Raw genomic sequence first — 20,014 nt, 5'->3', positions numbered from 1 at the left:
TATTTAAAGAGTCATGTTGAGATCACACTTCGATCTTTAATTGATACCAAACAGAATCGATTTATGACCAAATATATGTTATCTAAGTATATATGGAAAATAAATCAGTACAGTAACAAAAGGAAATGAAACAACTCTAAATACATGTAAAAAATCAAAACTGAAAGTCATAACACTATTGAAGCTGTTAAATAACTGCTTAAGTTATTGCAGGGGGAAACTGTACATGAATTTTATTCATATATGGAAAGCTATTGCAGTTTATGCAGTCATAATCTAATATATACATATGTGTGTGTGTGTGTGTGTGTGTGTATGATTTGTTTGAATATATAAATCTCTTCATGAAGATGGAATAAAATGCTCTCAACCTGTATTTACTTGGATTTGTCTTCATGGTTTTTAAACTTCAGTTTCTACTATTAGATTTTATTGTCTGAACTAAGTTGATAGAATGGTCATAGATATTTTTATTGGCCGAGAGAGAGGGAGAGAGAGATCTAACATAAACCAATAAAGGAAATGACATCGCTTATCTCAACTAAACGTTTTTCCAGGGTAAGCTTCCATGTTGCAAACTCACTGCTCTCTATGACGTATAAAGATTTGATCATTAATTGAAACAATGCTTTCACAACTACATTGTGTCATTAAAAGCATATTAGGGCACTAGAAATGGTAACTGTTAACGTTATAAATCAAGTTGGCTTCTGTTATTTGAATCAGAATATTTCTCACGGATTTTATCTATTTTCAAGCATCTCTATTCTGAGCAACCAGTTAATGACTTTGTTGATGTTAGCCTAGTAATGAAGGCATTCCGTTGAGGCGGAAAGATTTGATTGTAAAAACTTGTAACTAGTTCCATTCATTGAGAGTATCGTGGCGTATTGGTGCGTGCGTAGTATTAAGATACCAGTTCATCCGTCTAACGCCAAATCGTGAAGAGTGTGTGTATGTATGTGTGTGTGTGTGTACTCTTGCACGAGATTCGTATGGAAAATACCAATACATCTTTCTGTGTGTGTATCGCATTTTGTACGTGATTCGCTATACATGGGAATCTTCCACATATCTATTCTAAGAGGCGTGGTATATACTCGAATATAACCGGCGTTTCTCAAGATTGTCAACGCATTCCATTTGGTAAGTAACATCTTTATTCCCACATTGATGAGCAAAAATATCCAACACTGATTCATGGATTTATTATCTACCATGTTTATTTGATTGATAGATAGGTGCCAAAACCTAACTTTGATTGATGCTTTTGTGCAGAGGACTATGTGTACACGTGCTTTCAGCGTGCAGTTATATGTACTTTTTCCATCTCTGTCAGAGGCGCCCTGGGTTTCCTGCGTGATATGCATGTATTATATATTATCGGGTTCAGTCTGAAGTTTAAAACATCAAGTGTAACGCTATGCATTTATATATATATATATATTTGTGTGTGTATATGTATAGATATTTGACTTTGTTTTATATCATGCGAGGTTAATTCTATATAATGTATACCTTTTCATCTTTTATACTTCATTAATTAAATTTCTATACCACTATATATATTTATATATTATTTGTATGTCCACTTTAAGGCTTTAAGTTATCAATCGAGGTTATTATTACAAAAATACTATGATAAATTTATTTAGAACTATATTTTGACCTGCATGCTGTATAGCCACTGATGTTTATAAAAACGCTATAAACGTTTTCGATGGCTTCGCACGAGAACTCATTCTTGTGAGGGCTTTTTATTTCGCCTTTATCAAAAGCAGAGAATATCTTGCGATGTAAACTAAAGCTTAGTTGCTGGATTGCTCATGCGTATATAATACCCGGTATACCATTCCAGTGTGTAGAATGTATAATCGTGTAACTTCCCATGTGTACCAATTCCTACCCTACTGTCTTTGAATACGTTAACAATCACGCACTGATATCATTGAAATAACTTTTGCGTAAAATACGGAGAAACCACAATTTTCCATGGTAACGCGATAAAGGAAATGATGACCAATACAAGAAACGCGATTAACTATTCTGTTTCATGATGATTCCAGCAGTAGATTCCTAGATTCCTGTAACATTTACGTGTGCATTTCCTTCCTGTAATTATAATAGCGAAAGAAGACCAGTAATAACACTCAAAAGACACAGTTAATGATTGCGTGAACCTTAATAGAACTGTAGCTTTCAATATTATACTTTCGGGTTTATATATATATATATATATATATATGTATATATATATATATATATATATATATATATATATATATATATATATATATATATATATATATATATATATATATATATATATAATATGTATATTCTACATGTATATACATGTACATGTATTCATTTCTATAGCACGTACCGAAATTGCACGATTGAATTAATGTGTGAGTCATATATCTAAAGTTAGCATTGAGTGTTTAAAGCACTGTACTGGACATTGAAAACGACTGGTCCTTCCATTGCTTCAGTGCAAAACGAAGTATATTCATTCATTCATCCACTGAAGGGCAGAGGGCTAGAGGCACGAACATGATGACTCAAAATAATCAAAGAAGAGCACTCCAGTTTAAACAGGCTCAAAATTCTTCCTTTGCTCAGTCATAAGATCGTATACATTCTCGCGATTACAAAAGAGTTTAAAATCAAAGGTGCACCCCCCCCCCTCCACACGAGATGGATGGAATTCACTCCTGCAGTCCACTTACATGTACCCGTCGTAGCAGGGATATAAGCACATGTTGAAAACATTATTTGGTAATTTTTGGACTCCCCCGAAAATTAATAGGGGAAGGCGGGATAAGTTGAGCATAGGGGCAAGTTGAGCCACCACCCCCTGGCCAATAATGAATGAGTCAGACATTGTGGTGGTGTCATGTATTGAAGACCTATTACATAACCCTTAACCCCACCACATTGTTTTCAACTTCGAAACAAAAAGTTTTTTTTAGAGGGAAAAATTTAAATTTCAGCAAAAAAAGTTTTTAAAAAGGTGTGAAATAGATCCGTGCTTTTTGCCCACACACGTCTTTAGATATAATAAAGAAATAAGGACAACATTGTTAATCCAGGTATGGGTTCTCATTCTTGTCATAGTCTTTTAAATGATTGATGCATAAGAAATGCGTGGATGTGTAAAATATCGCATTAAGTTAACAATGGGGTAATTTGAGCAAGCCAACATACATGTGTAGGGCAAGTTGAGCAATGGTAATTCTTGGTAAATAAAACAAACAAACTTTAAAAAGCCTTTGATATGCAGGCAGAAAGGAGCAAATTCACATGACAGTTCTTTTACTTTTAGAGGATGTTAGTATTTATAGAGAATTAGCAAGTGAAAAAATGACATGCTGGTTCTTCCCGCTTACATTTTGTACATAGTTTTTGTGGTTCAACTTACCCCACAGATGGGACAAGTTGAGCCATTTGACATCGTTTTTTCAAAGGTCACAATGACTTTCAGTGTGGGGTAGAAAATGTTTCCCAAGATGCAAAATGCAAAAAGTGTCACAATTTACCCCGCCTTCCCCTACCTATTGGGCTCAGTAACTGGAATGATTTTCTGGTTATATATGATTATTATGCGCGTTCGATTATGATGGATATGAATATGAAAATTCGTTTTCAGCAAAGGTTGTCCCTATATATTATAATAAAGTTTAATTTGAGAGAATGACAAACGATAAGTATATTGTATATTTTGTACACTGTTGTACGATGCTCAAAACGAACTAAATCGAGGGTATTGTATCGGAAGGATGTAAATAGAGCGATTATAACATAGTCATTAATGTTAATTTCCCCAAGTGACTTATAGTACTTGCTCCGAAACGAAAGTCCAAGGGAAATAGTATGCAAATAATGCACGTCATCGCGGGCATTAGAAAGAAATATATGCACGAGGTACATTGGATCAGTTCTAACATGTTTTAAAAGTAACAATTTGCTATGCTAATGCATGAAAAAAATGTCGCGTATTATGAAACATAAGTTGAATGCTGTTGTTCCTCCTTATTATTAAAAAAAAAACATCCTCACCTTAAAACCACATGTCCGGGTAATAGAACTATTCATTAGTATACTATGAGTCATTAGTACAATGAAGTCATTAGCACATTTTCCTATCTAAAACATAATCATGCTGACCGATGATGTGATAGATTTCCATCAATCATTTGATTTTATATCCATACTATCATTTTATAAATACTATTTTCGCTTCTTCCCTATCCATCTGTCCATTTCTTGCTGCTAAAATCCCCGAGGGTGTATTAATTTATTACTTTCAAATAACAGTTTTTGTGGTGGTCACACTATGTACATTGTCATGACATGCAAAAACGAATAAATAATGAATAAATGAATAAACAAACAAATGAATAAATAAATAAAGGAATAAATAATTGAATAAATTAATAAATAATTGAATAAAAGAATGAATGAATAAATAAATAAATTATTGACTAAATATACGATGTAAATTCAACAGCGGATCTCCTTTATGAGGACTGTACATGTTGTAAAATCAGTATAAGGTCTCTTAACCTGGTTACAATAAAGCCGTTCTCATAAATTTAGCTTCAAAATACTGAACCAGCAATTAACTGTGTAAAGAAAAGTCAATTTTATTCTGTGTTTAGAAAGATGATTTTCATTTGTTTCGCATGCATAATTTATCAATCTATGTATACGATTACTTGAAGTGCATGTCATTTTCTCTCTTTTTAGCACTAGTTTTTATTGAGCTTATGGCCAATCATCTAGGCCTATATTTTCCCCATTTCTATTGGATTTTTTTTTGGGGGGTAAGGGTAGGGTACATGTATACTTAGTTCACGAAAATGATACGAATCATATACAAATATGGATGGATCTACTAAAAGTCTTAAATAGCTTGTGTGATGTAGATTACCTAATGTGAATAAAGTGATTATTTAGGGAGAAAACTAAAAAACGAAGCATGCATGCATGGAGAAGGAATCTTTCATCTCGAATGGGAGCATGTATAGCTCAATCATCCAATAGCGTTGTGCAAATTTAATTTGATGCGGACTTCTGTGCCATTCTATGTTTTTTTTTCTTGTCCTAAAAATACAACTAAACGGGCAATTTACATTTCCTTGGAGTAGACACAAGATATATTAAAAACAAGTAATTTTCTCTTAATCAATTAAACTTCTCATTTAACAATGACAAAGCGACAATTTGGGGTTGGATATTAGAATGAAAATTAAGGGAATGAAAAGCTCTTTTTCAAAATTTTATCAAACAAGATCTTTTCTCTCTCCTACCCACACGTATTTTCCAAAAAGTAAAAATTTGTAATTCGGACAAACTTATTTAAGGTTAGAAGTACAGAGCTACACTTTGTAGCATCGCTCTCTCGTTCGGAGATATTTTGGACCCCACGTGTTAAAAACTCTAGTAAAAATAATCTTTAAGTGAATTCATTAGTTCTTTATAATATTTTGAATGGCAGAAGAGCGTTATACTGGCCCATATCTTCAGTAATGTTGTGCGTCAATGAAAATATATAGGTATCACCCAGGCGCTATCTTGAGTATAAGAGTAAACATGCTTACCATTTTTATGCCATGAACGTGTAAGGAGTTAGCTAATTGACATTTCTCTCCGGTTCTGCTTCTTTGCTGATGTTTTAAGTTAAAGATGATGATTGCCAGTATTGTACTTGGAAATGGAAGGAGAGAGAGGTCACATTTGCTCTATACGGCGTTTTAACATTTATTTGTACCAGCTATATATACATACTTTGTGGTTTGAATAAAACGGCTGTTTTCGACTCGCCGTGTACGGTCGCTGTAGATCAAAATGTGACCGAGTTATTAGAAAGAAAGAAGAGAGAAGGAGAGAGAAGGGGGTTGAGGGGGAGAGAGGACCGAGAAGAACCAATATCTTGAAGAATAAAGTTAAACACTGAGAACATTGTGGTATTACGATCAGAAATATAAGCACATTTTATCACTCGATATTGTGTTCAAATATTTTCTGTCAAACGGCATGCAATGCAACCATCTTGAGCATAACCAAAATAGTCATGATATATGAGACAGAAATAGAGGCAATATAATATCACATAACCTTGCGGCACATGATATTCATAATAAAGGTATTCTCACAAGGTCTCCCCTTTCTCTTTTTATTATTATCGCATATGCAGTTCAATCGCCTGAATGAAGATGACGTCACAATTTGTCACGCTTGTGATAGCGGTAATCGTCTGCTCTTTCGCAGTCGTGAATGCACAAAACAATACAGGTAAGTGCCTACTATTATTTTTCCCAGAGGAGGGGGGGGGGGGTGCAAAGCATTGTAAAATGTCACAGAATTTATTCTTTTATTAGAAGATTACATCATAAATTCATTTCAAATTTTTCAAGTTCGTTTAGATCGTTAGAATAGATAAAAACGAACCCTATTATGAATTTGTTATGATAAAACTATCATGTGTTTGGTTGCTTATCCCGTTGCTTATACTTGTGTTATAAATGAGTGTTCTTCATATTTCATATGCGTGTGACTGTGTATCGCTCATTGATGGCTGGAAGGGTGAGAGAATAATAAAGGCGGGAGACAGTGGGTGAGCGGCATAGCCGTGACTTTTCTTAAAAGTCCGTGCAACTCGGTTTGATATCAATATTAATTTACTAGGAAATTTATTAGATATCTCTCAACAAAATTGATGGAAAAGATTTTGTTTATTTCATTATGCACAAATAAATAACAATGCCCTGGTATTTCGAACAGGTACAATAATGTTGTATTGTATAATATTGTTTACATTCGAATGACTGCACAGTCAGCTTATTTTTCATAAAAATAAGGAAAATGAAGGGAGTGTAAAGCGAACAGAACACTGAAATAGGCTCGTGGAAAACATGTCTGCTTGTGGAAAGAAAATAATTTCAACATATTTTCTTCATCACAACAATAGCCATTGTGATTTGCACTGTGGTTAATGCGCAAATAAAATTAATACGAGGTCAGCCGTGGTGACAGCTAGTGTGCACAGAAGACACCAAAAGAGGCGGATCCAGCTTTGTCCATGGGGGGGGGGGGGGGGGTGAGGCGCGAAAAAACAGTCCACGATCGCCTCTTCTAAAACCAAAGCAGGGTGCAGGTAGTCATATCAATTACTATAGTAGTCAAAATAATAATGCAACTTCAAAGCCCGAGCTATTTTTTTATAATGACCCCAAATAGGGACTTTTTAGGAACTTTTCGGAAATTCATGAACAGAATACCTAACACTATAAGCAAATGATATAGGGCAAAGGGAAAGTTCTGCATAAAGTGACCTGCAAATAGGACAATTTTAAGGACTGTAATGTACAAAAAAAATCAAGAACAGGACAATTTTCTCCCTATGATATTGTGCTCGCGAAGCGCGATGTTAAGTTTTCTGGTATAATGACCTAAAAATGAAACAATTTAAGCATATTTTGTTTTCAAGAACATGATACATATCTCATTGGACAAAATAATGCGAGCATAATGAGCGAATCTTATTGGTTACGACTTAAAAATATTTAAATACATTTTGTTGTTAGCATGAATTCGTTAGAAATCTTGATCGCTAACATTCGCATCTTCCTCCTCCTCTTCCTCCTCCTCATCCTTCTTCTTCTTCTCCTCCTTCTTCTTCTTCTCCTCCTTCTTCTTCTTCTTCTTCTCCTCCTCCTTCTTCTTCTTTCTCGCCCCCTTGCGCCGCTAATAGGGAGGGGGTGGCATGCTTCGCCCATTGGATCCGCTTGATACTTTCAGTGACCTTTTAGCATGTTTAGTGATATCAATCAATCAAGCAATCGATCGAATAAAAGAACATGTCATAATTTTATCTTATTTGATCATACGTATGCCCTTTTATTGAACTTCATGACGATTGTTATTTAGACCCTTAGTCACCCCAATCGTATCGATAAAATAACTGCCACAGATAATCTACAGGTTACGACTGAAACGCTATTGTGGATTGACGTTCGTCGCTCTACAATCAACATCGAATAGTATTTTTCTGTTTTTTTGCAGGTTTTATTACGAATGTATCTTCTATTCAGTTTGACCATTGTCAATCATAGAGAATTAGTAATCGGAATGTGATATGTATCATAATATTGGGGAAGCAAAGCAGTTCCCAGGGAAGTCGGGTATTTTGAGGGAAGGGGGCAAGTACCCCAGGTGACATTTTCAGGGGCACAAAAATAAAGGAAGGAAAAGGGCTCACGGACAATGTAGAAGACTTCGGCCTCAGCACTAAAATGGTGCTATTTTTAGCTCCCATGTGGCCGGTCATGGGAGGAGGAGGGGGGGGGGGGCTCACCTCTGCGTCAGATAATGGAAGGCATTTGAAAAAGAACCTCTTGATGTGCAACTGATTCCAGTAGAAAATTTTATTTATAAAAAAAAAACAGCATTTGGATGAGATTAAAAATACACTAAATCTGCCTAGTTAAGTGCATGTTTGTATTTATTTCAGTACAGCTAGGGGTCGATATTGCATTTATTTGTCTTTGTATAATATTTAGGCCAACATGAAATGTAAATTATTATATCTGAAAAGCAATGGCGACATTTACAGCCCTGTGATCGAGACAGGAGGTTTAGATAGCAGGTCTATAACCTGTGAGATTACAAAGATATAAAAGATCATCTCACCAACCAATTACCAGAAAGGATTTGGCTTCCCTCATTTGCCTATATATAATTCATCACAATTATATGAATACATTTCCCCTTTATTATTAGATTCGAGTAATGCTACCGATGGCCCAAGCCCGGTAACGCAACCCCCTTCGACCCCCCGACCACCCGTTTCATCGGCACCCCCTCCCAATGAAGGGACTACGGCAGCAGCAGGCACTGTTACATATGCACCTGTAGACGGAGACGATGGCAATGATACGGACGGCGATGGTGATGGTGATGGTATGGAGGGCGACGGCGATATGGACGGACATAAAGGAAAAGATGATGACGATAAAGACGGAGGTATATATTTAAACGTCTTTGACATCGTAAATTGCGTGACAAAACTAAATGAATTTATCAAGATTTCTAAACACAGGTCTGCTTTAACATTTTAACCTCTAATCACGAAAAGGCAAATCATATGTTTTTCATATTTAAGTTTTCATTGAAATAAATGATAAAAAATCACGTTATACACAAAGGATTACAAATCACGGAACATAAAAAGAAAAATAAATATATATTTTTAATGGATTTACTATTGTCAAATCCAGAAAGCGAATAGGGGGTGCTTCATAAAACATCTTTCCAGCGATTTTATCTGATAAATTCACTCTTCAATCAGATGTAAGGATCTTACTGTAGCTTATAAAACAAGTAGTAAAAATCACTGACCTTATTTGTTTCATGATATACTTATCCGATCCTTTATTGCATTTTAAATACAATCAAAATCGATACTTTTTAGTAGATATATCAGTTTATGTATGCAAAAAAAAGAGATTTTCTTGTAGCCCATGCAATGAGTAGCAATATTAATATTTGTCTTCGTTTTTTTTTTATTTATCTAACAGCCAGTGGACTGTATACAGTAAAATGCAAATAATGATGATGAATGCATTGTGTGTGTGTTTTCTTGACTTTGATGTAGGTGGATTGAATGATGGTCAAATAGCTCTTGCCATTCTTGCAACTTTACTTATTTTGGGAGCTTTGGGGACCTTTTTTGGACTGTGTTACTGGAAATACAGGGGGTAAGTATATATCAATCCCTATGGATTTCATATTTTATTTGTTTAGCATTAGAGGTTTAAGATTAATCCACTTTGTCTATTATCAGTGATAATTTTTTATTTAAATTCAATTCCTATTATTTTTTTCTTCTAATTATGGGGTTTCGATTTAACTCATTAAATTTAAAATCAAAATCCAGTATTTTAGTGTTCACTAACCTAGCTTATCCCGATTTATATTAAATCTATGATATGTATAGTGTAGGCCTATATTCGTCAATAACTCACACTGTTGGCAGTCAATAAAATAATGTCAATCACCAATCAAAATAATTCTTTGTTGCATGCACCTAATGTTCAGCACATACACTGTTGACCAATCAGAATGGTTTGTTGATACATCCAATAATTGTAATTAAATATGTGACGTCCAACTTTTTGACAAGGAGTTTCAATCATCATGTAGAGATTCTGGACACCACAATATTCTGGCGAAGTCCAGTGATATTCTCCTTACGATTTAAAATAAAAATCTCATCCGATTGCATAAAATATTCTTAAATCAGTACTAGCTCCACAAAGAAACAAAATGTTTTTATCTTTCAGATGATCTTATAAGGTGTATATTTTATTTTCGTCTCCTCTCTCTGTTCTATTTCCTTACAGAACTTCATACGTCACGGTAACATCAGAGACGACATACAAGCAATAGTACCAACCCTATCCCCTTATTATTCAACAATTTCAGTATATTATGGTATCACGTGTAGCAATAACGTCATCAATAAAAAGCAGATCTGTTTGGTCAATCTATACGTTGTACATTAAAGCGTCTTTCTGTACTCATTCAATACAAGATAAGTTGCCTTGCGATAAACGGAACATTTCCAATTTAAGTTGGAAGATTAGAAAACCGAAAGCGTTCCAATCATTTTTTTACCTGATGTTCTTGTATGTCCGCCAGCAGTGACCGTTGATTCTAATTTCTTTACATTGCTAATTTGCAACGAGGGAGCCAAAATAAAAAAAAATGAATTGAAAATGTTAATATGATAGGAGTTAGAAGTCAATCTTTTCTCAATCTTTTTGGGGGGATTGGTCCACAAACACAGTCATATAGATCGATAAGAGTTTGGAGTTTATACGAAAGGTTTCGTTGGAACGATCTATGTGTTTGTTAAAGTGCTGGTTGGTCAGCTGAAATGCTTGTTGACACAGCAACTCCTAATCGGCATTGCTGGCTGGGAAGTTTCATTTAAAACTTCGGCAACTTCGATGTAACATCATTTCAACTCAAAAGGGTAGATGTGGCTCTTTCACAGTCATAAACAATAACGTGACAGATCGACTTATTAATGACTTGATATTCATATCAATACATTCGTATGGGAACTCAGAGCTGGGGTCTTTAGTGTGAAATAATTCAAGTGTTCGCCAAATAAGGCAGGTACGATTCCCTTACGATTTAAGGGCTGTTATAACTCTACTTTCTACTAATTTACACTTAACTTTTCATAATATTTTGGAGTTCACGATGATTATCTCTTATGTATTCCGAATTAAAAACAAAGAGGCTTGTTGTACTTATTAATATTATATTATTAAAATAGTGTTGAATGCGGCCTTTTAAGTATTTCTCATCAATTCAATATTTTATGATGATATTAGCCGTAGTTGTTTCGTCGGGTAGAAACTGACTTTTGAATTACATATGATAAAAAACAAACAACAAAAGTCCATGTACCATGTTTGTAGCAATATTTTGTGTCTATGTTGAGCGGTGAATGAATTCATTGCTATAATGCAATTTGATACAACACGGTGCTGTGTATACCATAAATATATATTGGTTATAATCAAACTATATTTCTATGGTGTAGACCTATTTCTTGGCATTTGTGGAATCTTTTGCAAGCAGGCGCCAAACTACATCATTACGATTGTTTTGTGCCTGTAAACACCCTAAATATCAGTGATTAAAAAGAGTAATAACATGGCGGGAAAAGTGTGGCATTTTACAGAGAAAAATCGGATGCCTTGGGTCGTGTGTTTTAAGAAGCAAATGGTTGAAGTCCAACTTTCGTAAACTCTGGTCGGCAGAAGTTAAAATATAATTTAAAAATAGCTTTTGGATATGATACCGCTTTCAAACCTTAATTTATCTTTAAAGCCCACCCCAAGAAAAAGCAGATATTTAAGTGAATGGAGCGTGATAGTCACAATGTTGGATTTCGTTGTTTGCCAGAAACTAATCATTCACGAAATTTTGATCGACGTCGTAGTACAATTACATTCATTTTGTCATCACATCATTGTTCCTTACATTTAGTTTTTGTATTTTTATGAAAGTTTTTCCTGAATAAAATGTATGTCTGGTTTTTACACTAGGTTGTGTTGAAAATATGATATTTGTAGTTTATTAGTTTAAACATGCAGACGTACGATGTGTTAAAACGGTGCACTGGCAATCGGCTTCATGCTTGATCGAACAAAACAGTAAATGTATCGTTATTGATGTTATTATTTTCTTAAGATCCAATCATACAAATCTTATTTTTGTCTATAAAATATACCTGAAACTAAATATTCGTTTCCTAAAGCAAAATAATCGTGCTTAAAGATATATACCACACAAATATTGTATCGATGTTGAAAATAGTATATGTTTTCATGTTGTAGACTTTTATAGAGTTTAAACTTGTTTATTATAGAGTTTTAAACACGTGTTTGCTCTCAGGTCTTCTTGGTTATATTTTGATTTCTTCAGGGGCGACACCGGGGGGGGGGGGGGGCGCAGGGAGAGGCAATTCCTTTTATTTTTCAAACAGTGAAAGGAAGAAAAAGAATAAGCGAAAAAATATATAAAGAGAATGCATCAACGAGGTGTAGGTTGTCGAACTATATATTTCCGCTGTAATTCAATCGAGGATATATGTCGCTTGCCCCCCCCCCCCCTCCCTCATTAAAATATCCCGGCGCCGCCCTTGTGCTTCCTGCATGGCCAAATTGAAACTTAAAATACTCATGTACTTATTCATCATAATTATTATGACATTCGTATCTTAGATTTCCTATGTAAATACTAATTTTGATAGCTAATTATAATAATGCCCTTTGATGTACAGTTTATCCATTTGATTTTATTCTATATCAAATCACTGACTGCTCACACGTTATAGCTTGTAAGAAAAATATAACTACAATAATATATGTATGTATATATTTCATATTGTTTGAATACAGAGTAAAGTAATTTGCCTTACGTATATACATAGGCCTAATTATTAAAGTAGGCATATTAAAAGTACCGCTGGTATTTTTTTCTATTATTCTTCACTACTTTTCCGTTGAAAGAAGATAAGTTTTCTCAATGTTAGAAACAAAAATAATAGGCCCAACTTTACTTTTATGTATGATGCTCTAAATTTCATTTACAATAACGAAGTCTAAAACCCTTATTGCCTCCGAATTACCATGACGAACTAGGCATTAGTAGCCACTCATTTATTGACTTAAACGTGTAGTTAATTACTCAGGATTAGATTATTTTGACTGGTTTCGTATACGTTATATTTGACTCATCTTTAAAATAGTCGCTCTGAAAACTTAGTTTATCAAAACGGGGGGCCCATTTCATAAAGACGTATTTACGATTATGGTTGCTATTGTCATTAGGCAGTGTTACCATGGTAATTTCAAAGATTGCGTCATGAGGAAGTTATAATAATCGCAAAGAAACGGGCCCAGACGTTGTTTGTGAGTTGATTTCGATCGATATTCATTTTTTAACCTCTAAAAACTGATATAGTGATCGAGCAAAATATATTTGAACAACTATGTGTGTGACTGCTCAGCTGTATATCGTCGTAGATTATGATGGTAGAGTTATCAAATAGAAAGTCGGAGTTTTTAAATTTCAAATAAATTGTGAACCTTTTGCCTACCTTTGAAATTGTGTGTTTGGTTTGGTCATTCTATAGTCTTGTGTAAATCATACAAGGGGAAGGGGAGAGAGACTGGCGTGATCGTGAGATGCAGAAGTTGTAGAGATAAAGTGAACAGTCATTTTAAACCACTTAATCATGCGTGTGAAGGCGACCGCACACCGTACGATTGGTCTGCGACCCGATTTCAGAATAAAAAGTAGTAGAATTTGATGCTAGTATTGAGACTTGGAATATCTTACTGCGTACTGTTCTATATCATCGTACGAATACCTATGTTCAATTCTGTGACTATGCTATCATCCTTCTTAGAATAAAAGCGTATTTAATATCTAGTCGTAATGACGTCACAGCAGTCGTACGATTAGCTAAGATTTGAAACTAATTTTGCCTTTACTCCAAAATAAAGGCTTGCAATCTTTCAAAATGGTTATATTAGTATTCTTTCCATTAATTTTAACCTCAAATAAAAATTATATGTTCCATTCACATTTACAGAAAATGAGCAAAATGCGATTCGTTCCAAAATCAGATCGCGAACAGTCGTAAAGTGTGCATAGGGGAGGGACGTTCATACATCAGGGTTAATAGTAAACCCCACCCACAAGATTGTATATCCAAGTCGGTCGGGGGAGGAGGGGGGGGGGGGGGCGAGCACTTCAATCAAAAGGAGGCCACCATGCTCAACATACAGGTAAGATCCTTGAAACATCTCAAAGTAGTGAATTCATAAAACAAGGTAAGAATTTAGGCGGCAAATAAAACAACCACGATATATGATTTTTTTTCAGGAAAGGAGAAATTTGTTTGCAAAGCTCAGTACAACTTGAACCTAGTAAACAAATTTATCACATGAATCGTGTTTTATGTGGCAGAGCATTTCAATAAAACAAACCGTGAAACGCCAAATGCTTTCCTGTGTGCTTGTGTATTTTATTTATTTACACGGACATTTGTATTGCCATTCCAAAAAACATTACACTTACTTAATATTTCAATAGACAATGTACACATTGGTAACAAAACACGTACAGCACACAAAAAATATTCAGAAATTCTATACTATGCATATTTACATGGAAGGTTCGAAAAATTACAATACAAGTTCGGGTTTCACCACTATGTACATTTCTCATACAAAAAAGTCACAACCCTACAACCGACTTAAATTTCAGAAATAAGTCTGCAGTGAAATAATTTACAATTATTATATTAATTTCCCCATCAATATCACTTGAGAGGTCAAATTAATAGTATCAAATAATAATTCTATCCTCTTTTGAGAATGAAATAATGAAGTAATCAGCACCACAAAATACTGAACAAAGAACAAAGCAAAACAAAATATGGGGGGTTGAGGACAAATGAGTCCCCGAAATATGTCTGAAATAACCCCTTGCAAATGGAAAAGAAGCCCCCCCCCAACATCATCAATGGATCCAGTACAAAAGGCGATTTCAAGGGACCAGGGACATATTTCATTAAACAAAAAAAAATCACTAATCTCCTCTGAGCCAATCAGATGCAAGGATTTCAGTAGCTTATAACTCTGGACAGCGAAATTCACTGATTTGAGTCATGACATGCTCACCAGAGGCAGGTTCCATAGTGTCATACAGATACTTTTGCCTCTCGTCTCCATGCAGACTATGAAGTTTTAGGACTGCGGAAGATCCCATACACGAGTAAACATGTAAATGGGACTGAATAAATATCTTTTACTCTTATGAATAAATTATTGTACTTTGCAATCGATAGTAATTACCATGGCAACATCACTAATTAGCCAATCAGAATCAAGATTTTCATGGAAGTTACCATTGCATAGTTCATCATTCCCCCATTGCCTACTAAAACTATATAGTCCCTGTACAAAGAATATCGGTAGCTGTGAATATGTTCGTAAATTTTCTGAAAGTGAAAATAGACAAAGGGATTTCCAAGACTGACTTCTGAGAATGCAGAATATCCTTGACTCTGTATCAAACAAGAGTAAAACATAAGTGTTGTAGAGTATACAAACAACAAGTAGTTATACAAAAATAGAATATTGGTACATTTTGGGTGATTTCGAGTCACATAAATTACACAATAGTTAGTGTTTACAGGGATTTGCATGTGGTACATGAAAATCCCTGTGGCTGGTTGAATGATGCTACAGATGCACATAATTACCAGAATTAGAGATTAGTGAGATTATGTAATGTAATATTACATGCAAATTGGCATTTAAGCATGACTTTTGGTCAGATTATTCTCATTGAGAAAAACCCCAGATAATTATAATAGCTGTATTTATATAGCCCTATTTGCCTGAGGATACAACATGCTTGCTATTATTACCCCAGCTTTAGCTTGAGCTACCATCACCAGCGCTCAGTGCATGCAAGGAATTAATACTGGCGGGTACTCATTGACCTCACCTGGGTTGAGTGCTGCACAATGTGGATAAATTTCTTGCTGACTGAAATCATGCCATGGCTAGGATTCAGACCCACGGCCCTCTGTATTAAAGGCGAGAGTCAGAACTACTAGACCACGATGCGCCCAGATATGTGCTCTCATACAATTACTTACGCCGTTATTCAGTAAAAATAATGTACACAAATACATATACCTGTAATGTAACAGTTAAGCCTGGTGAACAGTACACAATTTGGTATGATTTGATTTTCAAAGAAACCAAAAAGCTTGCAGATTTCTAAGTTCCCAGCATTATTCCAAACATAAAATACACAGAAGTTCACTTAGAACTTGGAAATTTCATATCCACTGCAAAATGCAATTTGTAAAAAAAAAGTGGGTCATATTGGATCGTGTAAATGTGCGCCAGGCTTTATCCTGTTAAGTTTCAGGTTTATTTATGCATGTTTCACTTTCAAAGAAAGGGAAATCTACAATTTGGTTTTAAAAAATAACTGCTCCAAATCTCAAAGATTCCAAGAAGATCAAATTATCTGTCTCTGTCTGTTGGCAGTGTATTGCATGGAAGATCAATGCTAGCAATTTGTAAAGATTTGAGCTTTTTCTTGAAAAGAAGCATGATAGTATGCACTTTACAAGAAATTAATATCATTATTATTTGAAACAACAATCAAAGTTTTTTTTACTAAATATTTGACATATTCAGCCTAGAAATCACCCAATGGACACAAATGAAGTTTTGATTCATGAATTTCCTATACGAGACACCCTGTTCTAAAAGGTGACAAACTGTAATGCCAAACCATCGTTCACTGAATCATGAAATTCCTACATGATACACTCAGTTCTAAAAGGTAGCAAGTAAACTTTTGATGAAAGTTTGATATATCCAACTATCATGCATATACGGACCTGTCTCTGAATACGTTTTAACCTCAATTTTGAAAGCGACCATGACAAATACACGATATGTTCTATAATTTCTTATTAATTCCTGAACAAAATATAGTACCCCAATGCATATTTAAAGTTACAATATTGTCGTAATACTTTTCAGATCAAAGGGCTGAGTTCGAATCGATCCAAGCCTGTGAACCTGTAAACATTTACAGTGCTTGGACCTATTATCACAAAACTTGATATCAATGTCAGGCTACTGTACAAGCTATTCGCTACAGTTAAAAAGCCACTAAAAACAGTGTCATTTAAATGAATAAGTACAGATATGTCACAGAATACTAGCACTGGTAATGGACATGTTATGTGAAACAGTGCCTGTTGATTGGTTGTCTAATATCAAAGAATTATAACAATTGCAAAGGATAAAACATTTTATGTAACTGGGTCCTGCTTCAATCTATCATATGGGCTAAAAGTACATTAAAAATGTAGGTAAAAAAGTGCCACTTGGTGTCTTCACAAAGTTCACTCGACAAAAAGCCTTTAATTAAAAGCGGGTGCAGTATATTTCCTGCTAGTATGTTGTATTGCAATCACTGTATCTACTACATCTTGTTTAATGATTTTGATCATTAGTTTAATATTATGTAATTGGTTATTGGGCCTAGCGATATTTGCACCAAATAAGCAAGAAGACCAACTGATAGAAGATCAAATGGGTATTGCCATAGTGGTGTTTGAAATGATCTGGGAATTGGACCAACCACATTGTCTACAAGATCAAATGGCTAATAAACCAAACAAAGTTCAGAAAAAAACTACTTCCTCATACCTGATGGTACTGTTTGTTTCTGCAGTCAAAGGCCCGTATTCTGAAGTCAGGTTTAATTTAAACTCAGGTTTAAAGTTGTGGTTCAAATATGGAAAGCCATAAGTATCAAAATTTTTATTAAGTTGTATGTTTCTTATGTTTACTGTGCTCTTTCCTGATTTATCGATGGTGAAGACAATCATTTATTTATACTTCCTACACAATTATAAATGATTTGAGAGCCGAATGAGCTGAAGTTTAATGTCTCTATACCGTTAGTGATTATGTAACAATTGGCTGTCCATACTTAAACCACAACTTCAAACCTCAGTTTAAGTTAAACCCAACTTCAGAATACGGGCCAAAATATCTAAGATTCATATCTCCCTTTGAAAAGACTGAATGTTGTATAAGGTGCCATGGGACCCAGGGGGTGGGGGAGTTAATGTGTAAAATAAAAAAAGTATGAAAATTACTGTCAAACTGTGGGTTATTGTGTGTTCAGCACCCCCCCATTCAAAATCCTTCTGTAGTCACTGGGTAATCACATAGTAAATTTTACATCTAATACACCTTCAGTGCCGTCCCAAGCTTTTCCAAGGGGGGGGGGGTGGGCTTGGGGCAGAAAAAAGGGACAAATATTATCAATTCTGATGTCAGACAGTGCTGATGCTGGCCCTGGGACAAAATTTTTAACAGGGGGTGCTGGTTTACATTTGACTAGAAAAAAACAATCTTGTCTAGACCTCCGCACCCCCTAAGGACGGCCATGGTCTTTAATATTCACAAGTGGCTGAAGGGCAAACTTTATACATATAAATCAAACCGAGGTTAAATTTCTACTGGTCTAATTACCAGATCATATCACCACTATAGCCAAACAATATTGCCTGACAGTTTCATGCAGCCATTCTTGACTGAATACCCATCTGTAATTAATAGTACCATAAATCTGTTTAATACACTGCAAAAACTCCAGAGTTGATTAAACACCAGCCTAGTATCTATATCGGATTGCACCAGGGAAGTGTTGAATCAAAACCAGTTTGGTGTTAGGCTAACACCAGATAGGCAATTGAAACAACAATATCGGTTTGATTCTAAACTGGTGTTGTTTCATCACTTCTCTGGTGTGTTCGATATAGATACCAGGCTGGTGTTATATTAACACTGGCGTTTTTGCCGTGTAATCATGAACTAATGTCACTTGACTTACTCAGTTTGCATGGTTCTTTCTTATTACAAGTTGGTCTATTACCATTTAGTCAAATAAGATACGCTACGTAGTTTTAGACCGATTGGGTATCAGATGAACTGCACAGCCTAAACTGGAAATGAGGAAATAAAGGATCTCCTACCAACTGCTTGCTGGAATGGAATTAGCCCTCAATAGGATGGAGGGCAGTGGCTGGGTAAACCAAACAGGCATTAGTGGCTTATTCACTAATGTGGGAAACGGACAGTGTGAGAAGGGGACGGGTCATGTTGAATAAAGGGAGTGGGTTTTTTCTTTTTTTTTGCTACTGCAGCATTAAGGCATTACAGGTACATGTATACATCAAAATAGTGCTTTCATACAACTGCTATCATGGCATAGTAAGGAAATAACAAATATTTTCTACATTTGAATGATGCATTGTGACTGTAATACATTACATATTGTACAGATGAGAAGAGGAGTTGACATACGTGATGAAAGGAATCAAAGCAAGCATATTCATTGGTCATAATGTGATATTCACCTCAATACGTAGATTACATTCCTGAACTTATCTTCAAAGATTCTAAGTACATGTAGGCATTATCAATTATAATTGAAGTCACTGTAGTGTATCAGTCTATGATTAATCATTACACTATAAATTAGGGCTTGGTAGATACAAGTTCTGTTAAAACCACACCCGGGTGGAGAATGGCAAATGTAGATTATGTCCTTTGGTAAGGCATGTAGCTACAATTGCCAGTCTCGACACAGATACAGTAAATGGGTACAGGGGAGGAAGGATTTCCTTGAATGCTTGGGTACCTATATCAGGGTAGCCATGCTCAAGGAAAAATTATATTAAGTGCTATATCAATATTGCAAATTATTAAGTATTATTCAAAATAGTAATCATCTGATACACAGCTCAATACACCATCTCAGCAATTTGCATGAGTGTCATTATAAAAATAATGCACATAAGCGCATG

At 35.0% G+C, this 20,014-nt stretch overlaps 1 protein-coding gene across 1 annotated transcript; it reads left to right on the top strand.

The window, feature by feature from the left end:
• The first annotated feature begins 960 nt into the window (after window positions 1–960).
• Window positions 961–11,859, top strand: LOC121423603 (lateral signaling target protein 2 homolog). Its single transcript, XM_041618987.1, has 5 exons — window positions 961–1,146; window positions 6,203–6,300; window positions 8,788–9,030; window positions 9,662–9,764; window positions 10,410–11,859. The coding sequence occupies exons 2-5, from the start codon at window positions 6,216–6,218 to the stop codon at window positions 10,453–10,455; spliced, it is 477 nt and encodes a 158-aa protein (XP_041474921.1). The 5' UTR covers window positions 961–1,146; window positions 6,203–6,215; the 3' UTR covers window positions 10,456–11,859.
• The last annotated feature ends 8,155 nt before the right edge of the window (window positions 11,860–20,014 follow it).

Source organism: Lytechinus variegatus, chromosome 11 (assembly GCF_018143015.1).
Source record: "Lytechinus variegatus isolate NC3 chromosome 11, Lvar_3.0, whole genome shotgun sequence".
In the NCBI taxonomy this organism is placed as follows: Eukaryota; Metazoa; Echinodermata; class Echinoidea; order Temnopleuroida; family Toxopneustidae; genus Lytechinus; species Lytechinus variegatus.
This window is presented reverse-complemented; position numbering and strand designations above follow the sequence as displayed.

Excerpts from the sequence above, each read along its gene's own strand:
- LOC121423603 (XM_041618987.1), top strand. The coding sequence starts at position 6,216 with ATGAAGATGACGTCACAATTTGTCACGCTTGTGATAGCGGTAATCGTC. Across the intron at positions 9,031-9,661 it reads TGATGACGATAAAGACGGAG|GTGGATTGAATGATGGTCAA; the intron begins GTATATATTTAA and ends ACTTTGATGTAG. Across the intron at positions 9,765-10,409 it reads TGTTACTGGAAATACAGGGG|AACTTCATACGTCACGGTAA; the intron begins GTAAGTATATAT and ends ATTTCCTTACAG.